At 50.4% G+C, this 21837-nt stretch overlaps 1 protein-coding gene across 2 annotated transcripts; it reads left to right on the top strand.

The window, feature by feature from the left end:
- Positions 1-48: 48 nt before the first annotated feature.
- Positions 49-21693, top strand: ERLIN1 (ER lipid raft associated 1). Of its 2 annotated transcripts, XM_051618686.1 has the most exons (11): positions 49-280; positions 2064-2145; positions 2826-2872; positions 8719-8780; positions 9588-9713; positions 10189-10262; positions 15356-15414; positions 16440-16531; positions 17062-17151; positions 17828-17907; positions 18421-21693. In XM_051618686.1, exons 1-11 carry the CDS (start codon positions 84-86, stop codon positions 18637-18639), a joined length of 1128 nt encoding a protein of 375 aa, XP_051474646.1. In that variant the 5' UTR covers positions 49-83; the 3' UTR covers positions 18640-21693. The 2 variants fall into 2 exon arrangements, with proteins under 2 accessions (XP_051474646.1, XP_051474647.1); XM_051618687.1 differs by lacking the exons at positions 49-280; positions 2826-2872 and having other exon boundaries at positions 2066-2145.
- The last annotated feature ends 144 nt before the right edge of the window (positions 21694-21837 follow it).

The following is a 21837-nucleotide window of genomic DNA, read 5'->3' as shown; positions in this document are numbered from 1 at the left end:
GGGGGCCGGTCCCGGCGGGAGCGCCCGGGGGGGCGGGATGTCCCGGGAATCCCGGGCGGGATGTCCCGGGGGGCCCGGGCGGGATGTCGGGGGGGCCCGGGCGGGATGTTCCGCGGGGCGCGGGGCCTCCCGCGGGTGACGCTCCGTGTCCCGCAGGCGATGCGAGGATGAGCATGGCCCAGGCCGGGGCCGTCGCTGCAGCGGCCGCGGGGCTCCTGGCGTTGCTGCTGTACTGCTCCATCCACAGGGTCGAGGAGGGACACCTGGCCGTGTACTACAGGTACTGGGGACCCCGGGCACCCCCTCTTACCGCCAGGGCTGTCGCCGGTGTCCCAGGGCTGTCGCGCAGGCAGCCCCAGAGCTTGTGGCTTTGGACTGAGTGTCCTCCCCGGCTCTGGGCTGCGTGGGGCCTTGTGCCTCGTCAGGAACAAGCCCATGATCAGCACAACGGGGGTGACGTGCTGGAGAGCTGCTCGGGGGAGGAGACCTTGGGTCCTGGCTGCCCGCGGGCCGGCAGCGAGCCCTCGCAGCCAGGAGGGCTGGTGCCGTCCTGCTCTGCATTAAGAGCAGTGTCGCCAGCAGGTCGAGGGAGGTTCTCCGGCTCCTCTGCTCTGGTGCGGCCGCCTCTGGAATGCTGCGTCCAGTCCTGGACTCTCCGGGTCATGAAGGACAGGGAACTGCTGGAGAGGAGACAGTAAAGAGCTATCGAGATAATTACGGCACTAGAACATCTGTTGTGAGGAAAGGCTGAGGGACTTGGGTCTTTTTAGTCTAGAGAAGACTGAGGGGGATCTTACCAAGGCTTCTAAATCCTTCAGGGGTGGGTGTCAGGAGGATGGGATCAGTTTTTTTTCAGTGGTGCCCAGTGACAGGACAAGAGGTAACAGGCACAAGATTGAACACAGGAAGTTCCACCTCAACATGAGGGAAAACTTCTTTATTGTGAAGGTGACAGAGCCCTGGGACAGGCTGCCCAGAGAGGCTGTGGAATCTTTGGAGACATTCCAAATCCCTCTGGATGTTTTCCTGTGGCATCTACTGTAGGTGACCGTGCTCTAGCAGAGGGGCTGGACTGGATGATTTGCAGAGGTCCCTTCCAACCCCCACTCTTCTGTGGGTTTCATCTGAGGCTTGTAGCTCCACTGAACAGCATCTGCAGAGCAACTCCTTGGCAGTCCCCAACAGCAAGTGGTCACACTCAGTGCCACCTCCTGACCACATTTTGCTTCAAATTGTAATAAATGGAGAAATTCCATACCAACCTGTCTGCACTTTTTGCCGTTTCTGCTGGTTTTTTCCCCGTCATTTCTACCTTTCACATTCACCAGCATGGGCCAGTTTTCTCCCTTTTACCTTTTATGTGTGCTGAGTCTGTTCTGCCCTGCAGGGATCAGTCTCTTGTGGTCTCTCCTGTTCTTTAGCCACCTACCAGTCCCCACCAAAGACTGCAGGTTCTCTTTGTGCTTTGGGGAGGAGACTCTGTGGAATGCCTTTGGAATTCTGAACTGCTGGATTTTTCCATGGTTGCTAATGAAGTATTTAGAGAGGAAAATGCATCTTCTTGAAGGTTTATTGTGAGGATGGTGAGACACTGGAACAGGCTGCCCAGGGAAGCTGTGGCTGCCCCATCCCTGGCAGTGTTGAAGGGCAGGTTGGATGGGGCTTGGAGCAGCCTGGGCTGGTCGGAGGTGTCCCTGCCCATGCAGGGGGGTTGGATCTAGATGATCTTGAAGGTTCCTCCCAACCCAAAGCAGTCTGGGATTCTGTGATAAGCTCTCTGCATGTTGCAGTGATGCAAAAATGTAGCAAGAGCTGCCTGCTTTACAAGCCCAGGGCTGCCAGAACTGAAGCATAGGGTTGTTGAGCTGCAGCAGACAAAGGTCATATGCAGTCAGCCCCTTTGTAAAGGAATTGGTGGCTGATTTGGTGCAGGTCAGTAGGATAATTTACACCACCACAGCTGTGACTCCTGCCAATTTGAATGCACTTGCTTGCTCTCCAAGCCAGCACTTACTGTTGCCCAGTTGCTTGATCCTTTTCCCTGTTTCTCTTGCTTTCTGTAGGGGTGGTGCCCTGTTAAGCAGCCCAAGTGGACCAGGCTACCACATCATGCTCCCCTTCATTACCACATTCAAATCCGTGCAGGTTGGTATCTTCTTGCCTTGGAAGAGGGTGAGTGGGAGAAGTGGCAGGAGGGATGTTGCAGGATGGGGGTGACTTGGGCAACTGGTGTTTGCAGAAGGAATCAGCAGTATCATAGTCAGAGCAGCAGCTCTGGTTCCCTGGTTCCTTCTGCCTTAGGTGTACCCTTTTGGTGGCATCTCCACAACATGCATGTGTGCTGCTTGGGACAGGAGATGCTGTGCTCTGGGAGGACAGTCTGAGCTTGTGGCTCCAGAAGACCTGCAGGCCTTACAGCTGCAGGACGTGAGAGCAGGGAGGTGAGCATAGCTGCCTGTCTGTCTCCCAGAAGACAAGAGGAAAAGAAGTCCATCTTCTCTGGCCCAGGTTGCCCAGAGAAGCTGTGGCTGCCCCATCCCTGGCAGTATTGAAGGGCAGGTTGGATGGGGCTTGGAGCAGCCTGGGCTGGTGGAAGGTGTCCCTGCCCATGCAGGGGGGTGGAACTAGGTGATCCTTAAGGTCCCTTCCAATCCAAACCATTCCATGATTTTGTGATTCTCCACACACCTGCAAAAGTCAGGAGGGAGGCAGAGGACATCTTTTTGGCTCCATGTTCCTGTGTCATGGTATGAGGGTCTGGGCACAACATGATCATCCTGGAGAATGGAGAGGTTTGGTCAACACGGGTTGTCTTCTTATTTCAGACTACGTTGCAGACTGATGAAGTGAAAAATGTGCCTTGTGGGACAAGGTATGTTCTTCATTTTTCTTCTGGTGGTGGGCAGATGCACTCTTGTCATGTAGTCATGTGCAGTGCTGTGACAGAGGCTGAAGAGGAGAGGCACATACTGTAAAATTAGCCCCCAGCGTAGACACATGCATCACACTTGTACACAGGAGGTGTGGGAGTGCTCTTGCTTTTCGTGGAATTGATCATCTGAAGGTTTTTGCTTTTCTAGTGATAGTCTCTTGATTTTTCTCCCCTTCTTCCATTGCTTGTGCTTTGGGCTGTCCTCTGCTGGGGGGAATTTCAAGCCTGAATCGTGGCTAATACAGATATTGACCCCAGCAGTTGGCAAAGGGAAGTGGTGGATGGGAATCCTTCTAGTGGGAGATGGGTCATTTCAAAACTGAGGAGTCTCCTGGAATCATTTGGTCATTTTTGGAGTTGACATTTGTCCTAAGAGTGAGACAGAATAAAGAAGAAGCCCATGCATGGGTGGCACTTGCGCGCTCCATAATTAAGATGATCCTTATATCAGCACAGATGTGTATAGTTCTAACAAGGAGAGCAGTAGCAGATTGAGAGGATAATTGAGCTGGGCTGCATATCTCATTGTGTTGGTTCCTTCACAACGTAAAACCTGTTTCTTAAGGATCAAAACAAATCTGGTGATTCTCCTTGTCTTTATCTTCAGGATCCTCAGTATTTGTGTTTTAAAAAAATAAGTCAGAATTACTTGAGTGATGACATGTAACAATCATGTTGAAATTAGAAACTGAATATTAGTGGCAACACTAATGAGGCAGTGAATTTTTATCTGGTTTAGCCCTTGGAACTGAAATGAGCTCTTAGAATTACTCGTATAAGAAATGATCAGACGTGTGTTGGGCTTAAATACTACCACAAAGATCTTGTGAATCCTGGCTGGCTTCAGTTCCAGATCTCAGACCTCTTCCAGGAGGTTCTGGAGGTCACAGCACTGCTCAGTGCTGCGGCCATGCCTTTGTGGTTGGGTGAAGAGTTTTCGGTCAAGCAAACAGTCATTATAGGAAGGTGGGGTAAGACTCCTGATCTTCCAGGTTCGTATCTTTTAAATGGCATAGGTAAAAATAAGTGAGCAGAGTATAAGAAAACTGGTAGCTCTGCAGTAGCATGTGAGGAGCAATACTTCACATGCAGCAAGTTGTAAACATCTCTGGGCCAGGGATGGTGTCCTGCTCTCCAGCATACCTTTCTCAACAGATCAAGCAAAGCTTTCTGCTGAATCTTCACCGATATAGATGAGGAGTTGACCTGCTAGAAAACATCCCTATGGAGAAGGACCTTGGGGTCCTGCTGGACAACAGGTTATGCATGGGACAGCAATGTGCCCTCATGGCCAAGAGAGCCAATAGTATCTTGGGGTGCATTAAGAACAGTGTGGCTAGCAGGTCAAGGGAGGTTCTCCTCCCCCGCTACTCTGCCCTCATAAGACCCCATCTGGAGTGTTGGGTCCAGTTCTGGGCTCCCCAGTTCAAGAGGGACAGGGATCTACTGGAAAGAGTCCAAAGGAGGCTACAAGGATGATGAAGGGACTGGAACATCTGCCTGGTGAGGAAAGACTGAGAGACCTGGGGCTGTTTAGTCTTGAGAAGACTGAGGGGGGACCTTATCAATGTCTATCAATACCTGCAGGGTGGGTGTCAGGAATGGGCCAGTCTCTGTTCAGTGGTGCCTGTGACAGGACGAGGGGAAATGGCACCAAGTGACAACACAGGAAGCTCCACCTCAACATGAGGAGAAACTTCTTTGCTGTGAGGGTGACAGAGCCCTGGGACAGGCTGCCCAGGGAGGTTGTGGAGGCTCCTTCTCTGGAGACTTTCAAGACCCATCTGGACACGTTCCTGTGTGACCTGCCCCAGGTGTTCCTGCTGCAGCAGGGGTTGGACTGGATGATCTTCAGAGGTCCCTCCCAACCCCTATGATTCTATGATTCACCATGTTTGCCATACTAATACAACGAGAATGAAACCATGCTGCTTTGACCCTGCTTGAGCAGGGAGGTGGAACAAGGTGACCCCCAGAGGTCCCTGCCAGGCTCCACCATTCTGTATGTCTGTGATTTAGGAGCTAAGTATTCTGCTTAATTCAGTAGAGTTGGTTCATTCAGTTCCTGTTGCATTTCAGCAGGTTTCAGTTGGGCAGTACAGGTGGTTGGGAAGTTACAGGTAATAAACATGCTTTAAAACACCAAACAGTTGGTGAAGCAATTCTTGGTTAATAATTGAATACACTTCAGAGCAAAGGTCCCAGTAGCCCTGTCCGTTTTTAAGGTGTTGCTGCAGGAGCCTTTAGATATGCTGTGTTTGGAATCAAAGTCTGCAGCTGCTCCCATGCCAAAGCTTTGGATCCACATTTCCATAACAAAACGTTACCTTATAAATAACAGATGGATCAAATGTGACATTTCACTGTTCTGTTTTGAAGTTGATTACAAGAATAGATCCTAAACAGTTTAAATGTCTGTAAATGTGTGTTAAACCTCCAGATTTTAAGGACTGTGTTTCTCTTCCACTGTATCCATATTCCTGTTTCCTCATCTACATGAGGAAGCTTCTGAATGGCTGGGTGGGTGTCCAAGCCCCAGTTTCTTCCCTCCTTACCCGCTTTATACTCAACAGCATGAACTGAATACATTAAATACAGGTTTAAAATACTTTGGCACCAGATGACTGGTTTTCATAAAACAGCTGTCACTCCAGAGACAAAAACCATTTAACTGCAGCAGGTGGAATTTGTACCTGCTCTGTGCTGTGGATTGTCTCTGGTGTCTGCAATTTCTGGCTTTCCCCAACAAGAAAATACCTGTAGAGTTCCCTGGAAAGTTTAGCAGTTTCTTCCTGGAAGGTCTGCTCAGCTCCAAAACCCAATAGAAAAATCAGTTCAACAAACTAGTTTTAGGAGAGTGAAATAATCCAAAGGACTGACAGAAATAATTCATTGAGAATTAATATACTCACAAATATATTCACCATGGAGTTCAAGAAATGGGTTTTTTAAATGGTGTCATGCAAATATCATGAAAGAATTAGGTAAGGAGCATTTTTCTTATCAACTTAGACTCATGCTAAATATTTATTAAAATGCTAAATAATGCTAAATAAAAAATTTTAGAATGGTAAGAAACAGTGAATAGCCAGGAGACTGAGCAGTAATGTTGCTTATTGCCATTAGCAAAGGCGTGAGTTGTCTGGTGCTGGAGATGGCTGGCAGATTCAGAGCTGGAGGAATGCTGGCCTGGGACAGCGCCAGTCACGGGGAAAAATGGGTCATGAATACTGCAGGTGGATATATTGCATCAATCCCTGTAGCTCCAGACACACCAGGTCTGACCTTTAGGCCCTATTTTTCCACGCTCTGATTGCCTGACCTGCTCTGATGTCTGACCTTTAGGCCCTATTTTTCCACGCTCTGATTGCCTAACCTGCTCTGATCTTGTTTGTGGGCAGCTCTAGCAATGAGCGTTAACCCTTTGCCTTTTTTTATGGCCCCTTTTTCCCTTGTCTTCTGGCCCTTCATAAGCCAAAGCCTGAAATGCAGGAGGCTTCCAAAGTTCTCCTGAAATGCCTGCAGTGTCTTTTGGTCCCCTGCCTGGTGTCAAATGGCAACGACTCCAGTGAGTGAATCAATCAGAGTCTTTCACAGGCTCCAGGCTCACATCTGCTCCACCATGGTCCTTCAAAGGCTGCATGGGCCAGGGGCTGATCCAGCTTTGGAGCCAGGGGTTCATCTGGTGGAGGTGTCATAAGGTGACTGGAACAAATCAGGAGGATTAGAAGTTGTGATATTGTTGGATGTCAGTTGCAACCATATATAGGCATTTTACTGGAGGTGGTGGGACAATTATAGTGCAGAACAAGTGAGATGGAGAACACTGGGAAATAGGTCTCCTTAGCCACAAATAGCTCCAGAGAAGAGCTACCAAGCTGGTGGAAGGTCTGGTCATTGCTCTCTACAACTCCCTGAAAGGAGGTTGTAGGGAGGTGGGAGTTGGCCTCTTCTCCGAAGTGAATAATGACAGGACCAGAGGAAATGGACTGAAGCTGCTCCAGGGGAGGTTTAGACTGGATGTTAAGAAGAATTTCTTTACTCAACGGGTGGGACACTGGAAGGGGCTGCCCAGGGAGGTGGTGGAGTCACCATCCCTGGAAGCGTTTTAAAGAAATACAGATGTGGTGCTTAAGGACATGATTTAAGCACTGAACAGGTTGATTAGGTTATGGTTGGTGGATTTAGGTTATGGTTGGATTTGATGATCTTCTGGGTCTTTTCCAACCAGGATGATTCTGTGAAATCTCTTTTTTGCCGGCTTGTCCCTTCCAGCAGGCAAGTTCTGTCCATCACTGATGGTTTTGGCTTGTAGGTTGCTAAGAAGCAGGTGGGGTCAGAGACACCTTTTCTAAAAGAGCCCAGACACGGGCAAGCTTAGGTGATGTTTCTGCAGATTTTGCTTTCAAATGCCAGAGATGAAGATCTGCTGAATAAGAAACTGAGCCTGTCACGGAGGCCAGACTGGAGTTCAGACACCCGAGAGGCTCAGGTTGGAAATGTGTGAGGTTTATATCCAGAAAGATAAAAAACTAATCTTGATGATGGCAGGAATAAGTGCATGAGGGTCCCTTGTGGCAAGGCTGCCTCAGAAGAGGGGGTCAACACAGCACCCGGTGGAGTTGAATTCTGGAGAGGACATGGCTCTGAGCAGCAGCAGCAAGGAAGATGGTGCAGTAAAAAGGAGCTGAGCTTCTGGTTCTCCTGGCTTTTCTAGAGCATGGTAGGAAGTGGGAGGGAATCCTGACCACCCCTGTTCTGACCCTCCTGGGTTTTTCAGGGTCCTAAAGACCCTCTCTCTAGTTCCTCTTATAGGTGTCAAAAACTTGCCAGGGCCACTTAAACCATAAGAGGTCTGCATCAGATGTCTCCAAGCAATTACTGCTGAAGCTTCTTGCTTGCCATGTACCTTTGCCCCGAGGAGAAAATGGCTTTAAAAATAAGCTGGAGAGAGACTTAAACTCTAAAATTCACAGAATCATAGAATGGTTTGGGTTGGAAGGAACCTTAAAGATCATCCAGTCCCACCCCCTGCATGGGCAGGGACACCTCCCACCAGCCCAGGCTGCTCCAAGCCCCTTCCAACCTGCCCTTCAACACTGCCAGGGATGGGGCAGCCACAGCTTCCCTGGGCAACCTGGGCCAGGGTCTCCCCACCCTCACAGGGAAGAACTTCTTCCTAGTGTCTCACTTAAATCTCCCCTCTTCCCCCTTGTCCTCTCACTACACATCCTTGTCCCAAGTCCCTCCCCAGCTTTCCTGGAGCCCCTTCAGGCACTGGAAGGTGCTCTAAGGTCTCCCTGGAGCCTTCTTTTCTCAAGGCTGATACACCGCAACTCTCTCAGCCTGGCTCCATAGCAGAGCTGCTCCAGCCCTCTGAGCATCTTCATGGCCTCTGGAATTGCTCCAGGAGCTCCATGTCGTTCTTTTGTTGGGTGCTCCAGAGCTGGACACGGTAAAAATGAAGGTTTTTTCCTTCACTGTAGAGTTGGTGCTTTTGGTGCTACAGTTCCCTAGGGGTGAGCATGATCTGCTGAAAGCCTCAGTAAGAGCAGAGGCTGGGATAAAGAAGCCTCTGATTCTCCCTTTTCTCTGGCTGATCCTTTGGGAAGAGGGCTGCCTGCAGGCCTCTTGTGATGAGGTGTCTGGAGCTTCCCACCACTGCACATGCCTGGGCACACATGCAGAATTAAGAATTAAAGAGGGAAAAAGATTACTTTGTTTTAAATATAGTCCAGTGTTACCAGTTGCAATAGTAATTCATTGATGTTCTTTCTTGCTTACAGTGGTGGTGTTATGATCTACATAGACCGAATAGAAGTTGTGAATAAGTTGGCACCATATGCAGGTATTTCCATCCTGTTCCAACAAGTGTCTCCATGACTGGCTTCACTCCTCCTGGAGTCTCTCTGTCTTGGTTAGCAAGGCTTCCATTTTCTGTGTCTCAGCGTCCTTATGGTTCCCAGCACTGTAGCTCTCTGTTTCATGCAGGTGTCTGTGAGCTCTCCAAAAAGCATCAGGTTTGCAGAGATGAAAAGAAAGCCTAGGATTGCATTTCCCCTGCATGGTTAGAAATGTGGCTGGTGCTCAAGCAGTCATGTTTCTTGAAGAGAAGACCACCTGTCACAGCTAAAGACACGGGAGAAAGGCCACAGGTTCTTGCCAGCTCAGCTCCTGGGAGACTTCCAAAGGCAAAGCCTGTGTAGAGCCTCATACCTCCTTATTTCACCAGCTGCCAAAACAAAGACCCACATAGCTGCTTTTTTAGCAGGGCTTAATGAAGATACAGATGTGACTGAGGCAGTGAAGGGTGAATTAATGTTATAATTGTGGGAATGAGTCTTGTTTTCACTTTACAGTGGTGTCTGCTCCCATGGACGTGTACCCTGGGCAGGCATTGCAATCCCAGCAGCACTGGTGGAAAGGACTTCTGCAAGTTTCTCGTGACATCCCTGCCCTCCCAGCAGTTGGGCAGGGCAGCTGTGTTTTTGTCCAGTCAAGTCTTGAGGCCTCCCAAGGATGGAGCTGCCACACCTGCCTGTCCCAGTGCTGCACTCCCCTCCCCATAGCCTAGAACTGTGTTATTCTGTGGTTGTGGTGCTGCAGAAAGCAGTAAATCTCATGGTGACATTTGATGACCCTCTTGCTTCCTCAGTGTATGACATTGTGAGAAACTATACTGCTGACTACGATAAGACCTTGATCTTCAATAAAATTCACCATGAACTGAATCAGTTCTGCAGTGCCCACACCCTGCAGGAGGTGTACATCGAGCTGTTTGGTGAGTGGGGGGGGTTGGGGCATCTCCCTCTTCTGCTGTGGAATGTGTTACAGCTTCTGTGTGAGGGTGGTGAAACGCTGGAACAGGTTGCCCAGGGAAGCTGTGGCTGCCCCATCCCTGGCAGTGTTGAAGGGCAGGTTGGATGGGGCTTGGAGCAGCCTGGGCTGGTGGGAGGTGTCCCTGCCCGTGCAGGGAGTTGGATCTAGGTTGGTCCCTTCCAACCCAAAACAGTCTGGGATTCTATGACTGTGCTGGAGGTGCAGTCTAGAATCCAGCTCATCATATATCCATACATCACTTCCCATGTAACTTGAACAAGTCACATTTCTTTGATTTTCAACATCTGCACATGGGAAAGCACCTCTGTCTTACACCATAGAGATACTTGCTCTTCAAGGCCAGCTGGCTCTGCCACACAAGCTGTAGGAGAAATGATGCTAAGCTAACTGGTCTCTCTTTTGTCCTCCAACCACAGATCAGATAGATGAGAATCTGAAGCTGGCCCTGCAGAAGGATCTCAATGTCATGGCACCAGGTCTCACTATCCAGGTAGGTTCATTTCCTATTAAAGATAATTCTTTTCCCACCTCAGATTTGCTCACCTTTTGCTGAATTGATGAGGTGTCTTGCTTTGGTTTTCCAAATAGTTGAAATAGTTGAGCCTTGAGTTGAGGTTCATCAGTTGAAGACTGTCCATGTGACAGTGACTACTTCTAGACACTAGTTGGATGTTAGGAGAAGACCTGCAGGTTAGGGAAAAGGACCTTTCATGCCACAGGACTGCAGGTATTGGATTTAATTTGCAAAGAGCAAGAAAATCTTTTTCTTAAAACTGCCTTCTGCTTTGTGGCTCCTTTATGCTTGGCTTGCTCTGTCTGGATGAGGGTGGCCCACAGGCAGTGTCTCATCACAGAGAAGCTGAGGTGGCACCAGTCTTCCAAATATCCAGATTAACTTGTGCTGTGCATCACAGAGAGATTTCCTACAAAAGTTCATCATTGATCAAAATCATCCTCATAACGTGATGACCCTTTTTGATCGCAGGGTATGGAAGGGCATAAGCAAAGCTCACAGCTCTCTGCTGAGAGATGGGAACTGCAGAGCTGAATCTGATCTTCAGCACACACTGTCCCACCTCAGTTTGGCTTGCCAAACCCTCCCTGTTGGTTGGAAGTTGAAGGCTATCTTGCCTGTATCAGTCCTGACTGAGCTCACCAGACCAGCAGTTTGAATAGGTCCCACAACTTGTGGTAAAAGTGGTTCCTCTCTAGGAGAAAGTGTGATCCTGCCCTCGTGTTCCTGTTGGTCCCTCTCAAAACAGAGCTGCACCTTCATCTCTTGTAAAATTGTCCCTCAGTATACAACTCTGCCATGTTGTTGTGTCCCCTGTCAGAAGATACCCTGCTCCTTCAGTGAAGACCTCAGGTTTCTTTAAACTCTCCTCATGCAGCTGTGTAACTTAACTGTACCTAGAATGTAATTGTTTTGTGGCCTCTAATGGAAATAGTTCTGGATTTGGGCAAGATGTTCTCCTCTTGAAGAGCACATTTGCATTCCTGAGTACTTCAGAGATCACTGACAATTTGTTTTTTAAAGGAGTGACACAGGAAACAGCTCAGTTATTGAAAAGATGCTGTTAGAGGTAATTTACAGCATTTACTTCTAAGCTTATGAAAACTATTTCTTGTATATGAAGCCTTCACAAGTCCTCCAAGTTGCTCAGTGCAAAACTTCCTTTCTTAACTGGAATGGGTGACCAACAGCCTGAAGAGAAGTGGAGGCCAGTGGATGGTAAGAGGTGTCTAGTGACAAGTGTCGTAGTGAGGAGGCGTCTGCACTTCCCTGGGGAAAGCAGCACACCTTGGGACTTGTCTCAGGTGGCTGGACAGAAGCACACGTCCTGGGAAACAAACCTGAGGCACTGGGGCCTGGTGGGACACCTGATGGGAGGGCAGTGCTGCTGTGGGTGGGTACAGGCTCTCTGGGGAGGATGAACTGAGGTGAGGCAGCAGGGTTGTGATGCCTGCAGAGGACTGTCCCTAATCATGTGGAGCTTCACTTTGGGGTGATTGATGGACAGCTCAGGTAAGAGCCAATCTAGGTAAGAATGGGACCAATGTGGAGGACCACATGGTCCTTGGCTGTTGCAGATCACCCAGTTAGTACCACGAGGTAGGTAAAGCTGCCTGTAGAAGACTAGAGGAAGCCTCATGATTAGAGCCCCTAGTACTCATGGAGGTCTCTGACCACCTCAGAGTCTTCTGGAAGGGCAGCAGGGCTGGGTGCAAGCCATGCTGGATGCTTCTGAAGGGTGTTGAACACAGGTTTTGGCACTGGTGAGCAGAGCTGACTGGGGAAGATGCTCTTCTGCACCTTTTAGAAACAAGGAAGAAACAGTTTAGAAGCAAAGTCTGGTAGCAGTGGGGATGAACAGGGACCTCCTGACTGAGCTGAACAGCAAAACGGAAACTCAGAAAAGTTGGAGTAGGAATAGATGAGCAGGGAGGAATAAAGTGAGTTGAGCTGAGAGCAGGGTGACAGGAGAACCAAAGCTCAGCTGGGCTTTGACCTCATGATAGCTGTGCAGGGCATCACAAGGGGCTTCTGAGGTGCATCCACAGCAAAGGGAAGGCCAAGGAAGCCATGAGGTCACAGTGGAAATACTGAAGTACTCAACACCTCCTTTGACTTCTTTCTGGCAAGGTCTGCCCTGGGGCCTCCCCGTTCCTCAACCTAGCATCAGAGTGCTGAGGTGAAACATTACTCATGGTGGAGGACAGCTGTGCAAATGGACACACGCAAGTCTGTGGGATCAGCTGGGATGCATCACAGGGTGCTGAGTTGGTGGCCTGCACCATCATGAAGCTGCTCTCTTTATCTCTGGAAGATGGCAGTAGCCAAGGGAGGTCTCTAAAAACTGGGAATAGGCAAATATCACGCCCACGTGCAAGGGGGAGGATCTCCAGGAGAGAAGTCCCAGACCATCAGCCTGTTCCCATGCTCTGCAGCACTTACTTTGCCATCTCAGTGGCTTTCAACTGTACTTCTCACTTTATTGGAATCCCTACGAGGGGCTTCCTCACACTGGGTACAGTATCCAGATGCAGCCTTCCTGGTGCAAAGTCGAGGGGCATAAAAATTGCCTTCAGCCTCCTGCTGAGTTTGGACAGTGTAGTTCAGGATGGGTCTGGGCTTCGTGGCCACAGGGAGAAGGTGCTGTCATACAGTCAGCTTTTCCTTTGATGTCTTCATGCTCTTTTTGTTTTGCAAAGCTGTTGCTCAGCCAGTTGGTCCCAGCAGGTTCCCAATGCCTTGACATTTGATTGTTAACAACATTTACAGTGTACAGTGGTGTTTCTATCTAGTAGATTGAAGTCAACTTCACCTTTAAATAGATTGAACCATTGGTTTCAAAAAGAAGCAGCTAGTGGGGATTCTCAAAGTGGTGGCAGCTTTCCTGTTGGCAGAGGAATCTTTGCCCATGTTGGAAGAGGTTCTGGAAATCAGTCTTCAGGGCAGGGATCATTATGGAGGTAGAAAGACCGTCCCTTTCACTCTCTGCAGTGGCTGGTGAGGTAAGCTTGCTGCCTTTCTAGGGATTTGGGAAGGCTTTGTGCCTGGTAGGACCTTAGGAAATTCCTTCCACTGCAGAATGCTCTTGTCCATTGTTCCATAAATCTGCTCTCTATGTTCAGAGTAGCAGCAGAGTTGGGGTGTTCAGCCTGGAGAAGAGAAGGCTCCAGGGAGACCTTAGAGTACCTTCTAGTGCCTGAAGGGGCTCCAGGAAAGCTGGGGAGGGACTTGGGACAAGGGCAGGGAGTGAGAGGACAAGGGTTGATGGCTTTCAACTGGAAGAGAGAAGATTTAGGGTAGACACGTGGAAGAAAATCTTCACTGTGGAGGTGATGAGACACTGGCCCAGATTGCCCAGAGAAGCTGTGGCTGCCCCATAGAATCACAGAATCATAGAATGGTTAAGGTTGGAAGGGATCTTAAAGATCATCAGGATCCAACTCTCTGGGTGGGGCCATCCAGCCAATTCCTGATCCACTGAGTGGTCCCTCTGTCCAGTCCATGCCTTGTCAGTCTGGAGACCAGGATGCCATGTGGGACAGTGTCAGATGCCTTGCACAAACCCAGATAGATGTCATCAGTTGCTCTGCCATTATCCACCATTTCTGTAGCCTTGTCATAGAAGGCCACCCAAGTGGTCAGGCATGATCTGCCCTTAGTGAAGCAATGTTGGCTGTCACCAATCACCTTATTTTCAATGTGCCTCAGCAGAGCTTCCAGGAGGATCTGCTCCATGATCTTGCTGGGCACAGAGGTGAGACTGACTGGCCTGTAGTTCCCGGCTCTTCCTTTACCCCTTTTTAAAAATGGGCTGTGGGACCTGTTCTCCAGTCAGTGGGAACCTCACCAGACCACCAGGACCTCTCAAGTGTGATGGACAGAGGCTCAGCAGCTGCATCCCCCACTCCCTCAGGACCCATGGTTGCACCCATCACGTTCCACAGACTTGTGCACCTTCAGGTTCTTTAGATGGTCATGAACCTGTTTTTCTTCTACAGTGGGGGATGCTTCGTTCGCCCAGTCCCTGCTTTCACCTGCTGTGGCCTTTGTGATGAGGTTGGAGCACTTGCCAGAGAAGTCTGATGCCAAGAAGTCCTTGAGAACCTCAGCCTTCTCAATATCCTGAGCAGCTAGGTCTCCTGTTTCCTTCAGGAGAGGGCCTACATTTTCCTTGCTTGTCCTTTTATCCCCGACATACCTATAGAAGCTTTTCTTACTGCTCTTTCCATCCCTGCTGAGATTTAATTCCATCTGGGATTTGACTTTCCTGACCTGATCCCTAGCTGCTTGCACAACCTCTTTGTAATCCTCAGGCAGGTTGGATGGGTCTTGAAGCAACCTGGTCTAGTGGGAGGTGTCCCCACCCATGCAGGGGGGTTGGACCTAGATGGTATTTAAGGTCCCTTCCAACCCAAACTAGTGTAGATTCTGTGGTTCTGTGGTGTTTCACAGTCCTACCCAGAGCAGTTTGGAGGTTGTCGCATGTCCCTGGGCTGTGGTGTTAGTGTCACAGTGCACATCACCCTTGGTGGTCTGCAGTTGCATCCAACAGGAGTTCCCATGTCCCACCCATGCTCTGCTGCTCTCCCCTATCCTCACTGCTGTGTCTCTCATTGTGTGGTGGTTTTTGCAAGCTTTTCTCCTGGAAAACCCATTCCTGACCTCCTATCCCTGCCTCTGGTCTTGCTGTTGTAGTTTGATTTCATCAGCTTGGTGAGCCCCATTCTTGAGCAGTACTTTGAGAAGTGTTGTTTGGTGATGTTTTAATAGTCCTTGGGGTGGAGAATTAAGCTGCTTGTAACCAGGGTGGAGGACCTCTTCAGCCATCTATTCTACAGGCCTTACTTGGTCACTGAGGTGCCATAAAAGTTCAGATACAGAAAACACAAATGTAAGGCACCTCTGTGAGCATGGCTGTGCTTAGCTGTGTGGCACAGGAGGGTGTGGGTTTCGGTCAATGGGTCAATGTGGAGATGTCCAGAGCACCACAGCTGGTTTGGCAAAGATGTTTCTATGCAGCTCACATTAAAATGTTTAATCAAGTGCACTCCCTTTTTGTTTTCCCACAGGCTGTCCGTGTGACCAAACCCAAAATCCCAGAAGCTATCCGAAGGAATTTTGAGCTCATGTGAGTGGCTGAACATGACATTGTATTAATTGTATTTTTTTAGGGTCCAGTACAGACATAATGCCCTTAGAAAGCTCTTCCTGGTGCTCAGAAGGTGAGAGGTGGGCTTCTGGTCAGTGTGTGCTTGGCCAGGTGCACTTGTGCTTTCTGTTGCTCCCATTTCCGTAGCTCTTGACCTTGAAGCCTTTGAACCTGTCACAAAGATGGTTGTTAGTCTGGATGAAGGCTACATTCCTGCTCCTTGTTGTAGAGGGGACACTGATGTGCTGTAAAGAACCTACAGGAGACTTATAAACTGGACTTGGAAAGGCTTGTAGTGAGAGGATTAAAACTGGAAGAGGGGAGATTTAGGTTAGACATTAGGAGGAAATTCTTCACTGTGAGGCTGGTGAGAGACTGGAACGGGTTGCCCAGAGAAGCTGTGGCTGCCCCATCCCTGGCAGTGTTCAAGGGCAGGTTGGATGGGGCTTGGAACAACCTGGGCTGGTGGGAGGTGTCCCTGCCCATGCAGGGGATTGGATCTAGATGATCTTTAAGGTCCCTTCCCACCCAAACCAGTCTGGGATTCTATGATTCAGGGTTCAGGGGTCTTGATCTCTCACCTGTGAGCTCCCCTCCAGCAATGCAGAATTAGTCTCATATGTGCCCGTGGAGGTCTTCTGCCCAAGCCCATTCTCAAAGCAGGGCCAGTGCCACAGCTGTGGCAGGTCCCAGTGGACCATGTCTGGGTGAACTGAGGCATCTGCAGGGATTGGGATCCCCCCAGCTTCGGGCCCTATCTGCTGGCACTGGGATGGGCTGTGTCCCCAGGGATGGGCTGTGTCCCTGGGGGCCTCAGGCTGTGTGTTGCATATAGCACCTTACATCAGAGCCAAAGAAGGGGAACAGTCCCTTCCGTGGACACTGAGGGCAGCACTGGTCTCCACAGCCATGGGGCTGTGATGCTGGCAGCTCCTACCCTTGGCCCTCACACCGTGATTTGCAGAGCTGCTCTTTTCCCTGTGATCATGTTTCTCATCCTGCAGGGAGGCTGAGAAGACCAAGCTGCTGATTGCAGCCCAGAAGCAGAAGGTAGTCGAGAAGGAGGCAGAGACAGACCGGAAGAAAGCGCTCATTGGTGCGTCACCAGTTGGGGTACTGGGAGATGGGGGCCATGCTGAATTTCCATTCCTGCATCCTCCTCAGACCTGGGGTAGGACCTTGTCTTGCTTCAGTGACAGGTCGCTGCAGGAGGCATGGCCAGGCTGCACCAGCAGTCATTTGGGAAACATGAGTGTTTTTACTGCTCTGTCTGTGTCCCACCTTCCTGCCCATGGCAGCAGAGCAGCCAACACCTCTGTCCTACAGCAGGCCAAGAGGTGGCAGCTCTGCCAGTGGAACTGTTTGGGCTTAAAGTCCCCTTATGTCAGGGGGACTCATGCTTGTAAAAGGGACATTAAGTAGTGCAGCTGTGGAAACATCAGCACTGTGTTTTCTTTCTGTAACTGTTGCTTGGAGGAGAACCTGGCACTGCAGGAGCTGAGCAGAAGGGGAGGCAGCAGAGAGCCAGTGACTCAGGTGGCAGGTCCTGCCACCAGTGTGCTGGGGTCAGGGTGTTGCTGCTCAAGCCCTGAGAAGATGTCTGAGCTGAGCCTGTTGTGATTGCAGAGGCAGAGAAGGCTGCTCAGGTGGCCAGGATTCACTATCAACAGAAGATTATGGAGAAGGAAACAGAGAAGCGAATTTCTGAGATCGAAGGTAACTGTGCTGCTGAGGTCATCTTCCAGCTAAGGGTGGTGGCAGGGGGAAGGATCCTCGGAGCTGGAACAGAAGGTGCAGTAATGCAAGGTTGTGCACTGAGGTCATTCCTCTCTAGTGCAAGTCCCTCTCTCAGAAGCCACCAGTGGAGTTACATAGCCAGGCTGTGTCACTAGCACGTTTGGGTTAGCTCCTCCACATGGGACAAATGCTCCGGTGCTCGATGTCCTGCGGCTGTTGACTTGCTAAAGCTTCTTGAATTGTTTAGTTTGGAGAAGAGGAGGCCAAGGGGAGACCTCATTGCTCTCTACAACTCCCTGAAAGGAGGTTGTAAGGAGGTGGGAGTTGGGCTCTTCTCCCAAGTGAATAATGACAGGACCAGAGAAAGTAGCCTGAAGTTGCACCAGAGGAGGTTCAGACTGGATATTAGGAAGAATTTCTTTACCCAAAGAGTGGTTGGACACTGGAAGGGGCTGCCCAGGGAGGTGGTGGAGTCACCATCCCTGGAGGGATTCAAGAAACATGTAGAGGTGGCACTTCAGGACATGCTCTAGTGGGCATGGAGGGTTTTCAGGGTTGACGGTTGGACTCAGTGATCTTAGTGTCCTTTTCCTACCGTGATGATTCTGTAATTCTCTGTGATTATTTTCCTCTTTGCACTCTGTTTTGGGATTAGATGCTGCATTCCTAGCAAGAGAGAAAGCAAAAGCTGATGCAGAGTTCTACACTGCTCGGAAGCTGGCTGACTCCAACAAGGTGAGCACTTGAAAGGTGGTCAGAAGAGGACTTGCTTGCTCTTTTCCTCCGTACAGGAGGCTGGGCTCAAGTGGGCAGCACTGGAAAACCAGTGGATTCAGCAGCTCACATCCCAGCTAGCAGCTGCCCAAGATGAAATGTAATGTTTACAGATATCTGAATGGTGGGTGTCAAGAATGGGCCAGTCTCTTCTCAGTGGTGCCCTGTGATAGGATGAGGGACAATGGACACAAACTGGATGGAACACTGGAAGTTCCACCTCAACATGAGGAAAAAGTTCTTTACTGTGAGGGTTACAGAGCACTGGGACAGGCTGCCCAGAGAGGTTGTGGAGGCTCTTCTGGGGACTTTCAAGACCCGTCTGGACACATTTCTGTGTGATCTGCCCCAGGTGATCCTGCTCTGGCAGGGGGGTTGGACTCAAATGATCACCAGAAGTCCCCTCAATTCTATGATTCTATGATGTGGGGCCCAGAAGGTTTTATCTTACAATGTCTGGTTTCTCTTTTGTAGCTGAAACTGACCCCTGAGTATCTGGAACTCATGAAATACCAGGCAATATCTGCCAACAGCAAGCTGTATTTTGGGGACCGCATCCCTAACATGTTTCTGGATTCCTGTGCCTTCCAGCAACCCAATCTGGGGACTGCCCAAGAAACCAGCCTTCCCTCGCAGGAGGCCCCAGAGACCTCTAGAGAAAACCACCTCAGAGCAAAAGAAAGCACTAGCTGAGGGAGGTGGAAAGCTAGCTAGTGTGGCTTGACAGCTAGCCCAGCTGTGAACGAGGATGTTGCCCTGGGCTGGTAGGGCAGATGCAGCATGGACATCTTGTGTATAGTTGGCAGTTGGGGTGATTTTCTTCTAGCAACATGTTGCAAGTTCTCTGCCTCTTCTGTTTCTTCCCTTATTAAATTGGTGCTTCCAAATGAGGGATAATCCTGTACTAACACACCTATACTGGAATATTAAAAGACAGACACCAGGAAAGCCTTCTGCAGTAGGTGCAATTATTTAGCAAGCATTACTCTGGAGGCAGGAGATGTGGCTTTGAGGGCTGTGCTGCTGCATATTCATCATTTCCCCGGAGCTCCTGGCTGAGCCTGAGCCAAGAGGTTTCCTTCATCCTGCTGATGAAGCTTCGCCTTGGTGGACTCAGAGGCAGGTTTCTACCGGCGCTTCTCTTAACTCTCCTCAAGGACTCCAGTGGAATGGGCTTTCCTTGGCCAGTGGAGGCTGCATGTTCCTGGTCTGAGCAAGGCCTGGCCACAGAGTGATTTGGTGTGGAGTAGGTTATTTGAATAGCCATAATCATCTTTCCTGTAAGCAGTGGCACTAGATAACAACTCAGAGCAAGCAACTTCTAAATGACTTCTCTAACTCCCCCTCTCCAAGCAAGAGCCTCGTGCTGGCCACATGTGACTGACTGGAACATATTTCAGGTGGGTGGCTGGGTCTCATCTTCCACCCTGCATCAGATCCCAGAGTGCATGGAGCACCTCCAAGCAGCTGGTTGGGAACAGAGCTGGGACACCTTCCCTCAGCACCCAGCTTCCCCGTAGGTCTTTCCACCAGGGAAAAGGGGCTGAATTTCCACTACTCTGCTTGGCTGGCAAAGTGAAGGGCAAGAGTGAAGGGGAAGAGAAGAGGACTCCACTCTGCAGCAGACCAGACACTTGACACCTTGGCTGCAAAGCAGAGGAGGCCTTGCTGCTCCCTGGTGCAAAAGCCATCGCTCCAAGAAGTGGGACCTGCCTCATGAGTCCTTGAACAGCTGTGGTGGTGTCTTGTCGCTGGTCCTCTCAGCACTGGCCAGGCTTTGTGGCATCACAGGGCTTCTGACTCGCAAGCAGTGCTGTCAGGAGGAGCTTTACACCTGCTGAGTGTTGGAATCTGTCCAACCTCTGCTCCCTGGGGACCACTGCAGGGTGAGAGAGGTGTGCTCAGGGGGGAGATCTGCTGGTATGACCTGCTTTCCTCTTCTCCACCCTCCTCTTTGCTTGTGAGGACATGCTTGCTTCTAGGACCTGTTGCTTGTTATGTTCTGCCATGATCCCAGATGACAGTGGCTGGGGAAACAACTGGCAAGAGCTTGTGTTGTGACGCTGTTCCCCATGTGACAGCACCACTGTGGCCCTGGGGCGCTCTGGGCACTTGGCCCGTTAGTGCTGGCATTGAGGCCATCTGCAGCAAGGGCTTTAGCTTCTGCCTTGGTGAAGAGTCTAAAACAACAGCTTGAACTTCACCTCTGCTGATTTCTCCAAATGAGTTGTGTCGCCTTCAGGCTTTCCAGTGCTGTTCCCTGTCCTGCGTAGCTTGACTTGGAGGGTGGCAGTGTCTCTCCTCAAAGAAACTTGGTGGCATAGGGTGACTCCCACTGTCTCAGCCCCTGCCCAAGCTGCCTCTGGTCTCTCACTGGGACAGAGCAGGGATGCATTGGTCCTGCCTCTCCTCACTGCTGGCCAGCTTGGGTAATGCATGGCTGTGGGGCTTAGCAGCTGGTTGTTGGTCTTTCCTCCAATTGTCTGCAAGCTCCCAAGGCCCAGTGGGTGCCCTGCTCCAGGTTTTCATCAAACCCAGCCATGGCAGGAGCCAGGAAGCAGTACCCTGCTCCAGTGAAAGGCCAGCTGAAGGTACTGAGCACCAATCCTGGCTTCCAGGGAGGTCCTGGGTGAGGGTACATCCTTGTGCTCTGAAAATGAGAGGCAGGGTACTGCTCCTGCCAGGAGGTTTCTCCAGTTTTCACTGAGCACACCTGGTTGCAGGCTTTGTGGCACAGCTCTGTGCCTTGCAGATCCCAGGGGAACACTTGAGCCCAGCTTTTGCATGGGGGGGGGGGGGTCATGTCTTCAGCTGCCAAAGGGTAGAGCAAACTGCCCTCTTGGTGAAGAGCAGCTGCTGATGTTTGAAATGTCTCCTGGAAGTGCTGTTTGACGTTCAAGGTCCCCTTTCTCCTGTGGGAAGGGCTTTGAGGAGCCTGTTAATCTCTCTGACCCTCTACCTCCTTAGTGTTGTTGCCTTGCTGCAGCCAATTGGGTTGAGTTTGGGGATGAAGGCAGGCTTTTTAGAACAAAGGCACTCCTGAAAGTGCCTAAAGATGTAGACTTGTCCTCCGGTGGTCCTCTCTGGGGTTGGGCACTGCCCACTGCTGGCATCAGCTTGGGTGGACAGGGTACGTTTTGCCAGCCTGGAGACAAGAAGTGAGGGGAACCACTAGAAGCAATAACCAGGCAGCTCACAGTGCTCCTGCAGGCATCAGAGCAAGACCCATGTGCAGGGACCAGGAAAGCCTTCCAGGCCACTGCAGGAAAGGCTGCTTTCCTTTGGATCTGAGCTTCCCTGCAGCCATCCAGGTGGCACGGCTTTGCTGTTAGTGGGGAAATGTCATCCTGCTCTGGTTGGGTAGGCAGCAGCCACCTCCTACCCCTGTGGGCTGAGGGACACCTGGGATGCTCCTGTGGTTGCAAGTCCACAGTAACGTGTGATGCTCAGTGCCTTCTGGAGATGCCTCCTCCACCTCTCTGCTTCTTCAGCCACCACATCTAAAGCAGGTGTGCAGGAGGCTTTGCTTCTCCCCAAGGTGGGAGCTGCAGAGCAGGAGCACCAGTGCAGCCAGGAATGTGGCATTGAACTGTTTCTTTTCTGCCTGTTAAAAAGGTGATTCGGGTGACTCAAGGGGTCAGCCACTGGAGTCACACCTTCTTTAAGGAAAGTCGATAGAATGTTCAAGTTTACATGCACAGTGTTAAGTTCTTTTGATAAAGCAGAATAAAACTTATTTTGTTACCATTTCCTTGGTGGCTTTCTCAGTCCTAGGGGTGGTTGCTGTAGGCACATGGAGAGGGGACACCTACACCTGTCATCCTGCAGAAACACTGCATCTAGCTGTATGTCCCCAGCTGCAGTGGAGGAGCCTCACAGCAGCCTGGGCTC

Source organism: Apus apus, chromosome 4, assembly GCF_020740795.1.
Source record: "Apus apus isolate bApuApu2 chromosome 4, bApuApu2.pri.cur, whole genome shotgun sequence".
In the NCBI taxonomy this organism is placed as follows: Eukaryota; Metazoa; Chordata; class Aves; order Apodiformes; family Apodidae; genus Apus; species Apus apus.
The sequence above is the reverse complement of the archived record's forward strand: the minus strand, read 5'-3'. Positions and strand labels throughout refer to the sequence as shown.

Coding starts and splice junctions, on each gene's coding strand:
- ERLIN1 (XM_051618686.1), top strand. CDS start 84: ATGTCGGGGGGGCCCGGGCGGGATGTTCCGCGGGGCGCGGGGCCTCCC. Junction 8,781..9,587: donor TAAGTTGGCACCATATGCAG/GTATTTCCATCC, acceptor TTGCTTCCTCAG/TGTATGACATTGTGAGAAAC. Junction 15,415..16,439: donor CGAAGGAATTTTGAGCTCAT/GTGAGTGGCTGA, acceptor CTCATCCTGCAG/GGAGGCTGAGAAGACCAAGC.